This window comes from Merops nubicus, unplaced genomic scaffold (assembly GCF_000691845.1).
Source record: "Merops nubicus isolate BGI_N331 unplaced genomic scaffold, ASM69184v1 scaffold27831, whole genome shotgun sequence".
NCBI classification, from domain to species: Eukaryota; Metazoa; Chordata; class Aves; order Coraciiformes; family Meropidae; genus Merops; species Merops nubicus.
In genome coordinates, this window is record NW_008590680.1 from 8,930 (window position 1) to 9,283 (window position 354).

Consider the following 354-nt stretch of genomic DNA (forward strand, 5'->3'; position numbering starts at 1 on the left):
TCTTTCCCTTCCCTCCCTGCAGAGATCAACGGGACGCAGATCTGCCCCACCTCGCTGATGTCCATCCACGACTTCTCCCCCTCTGACCTGGACAGCGTGCCCCGGCTCCGGTACCTGCGGCTGGATGGGAACCTCCTGAAACCCCCCATCCCCTTGGACCTGATGATGTGTTTCCGCCTCCTGCAGTCGGTGGTGTTCTAGCCCTGCCCAGCAGCACGTCTCTCCCAGGGCTTGGCTTTGCACAGAGACTCGACCCCCGTCGCCGTTGGACACGTGGGACCCTCTTTGTCTCCTTCTCCCCCCACTCAGCTGCCCCCACCCCTCTTGCCTTCCCCCCCTTTCCTCCCCCGGGGT

The 354-nt window shown here is 64.1% G+C and overlaps 1 protein-coding gene across 1 annotated transcript in view; it reads left to right on the forward strand.

Moving 5' to 3' along the window:
- Window positions 1-327, forward strand: part of PRELP (proline/arginine-rich end leucine-rich repeat protein) — a 3,061-nt gene extending 2,734 nt beyond the window's left edge. Inside the window, exon 2 of the mRNA XM_008950046.1 lies at window positions 23-327. Coding sequence (XP_008948294.1) covers window positions 23-201 — 179 coding nt within the window. The 3' untranslated portion in view covers window positions 202-327. The remainder of the gene's footprint in view (window positions 1-22) is intronic.
- The last annotated feature ends 27 nt before the right edge of the window (window positions 328-354 follow it).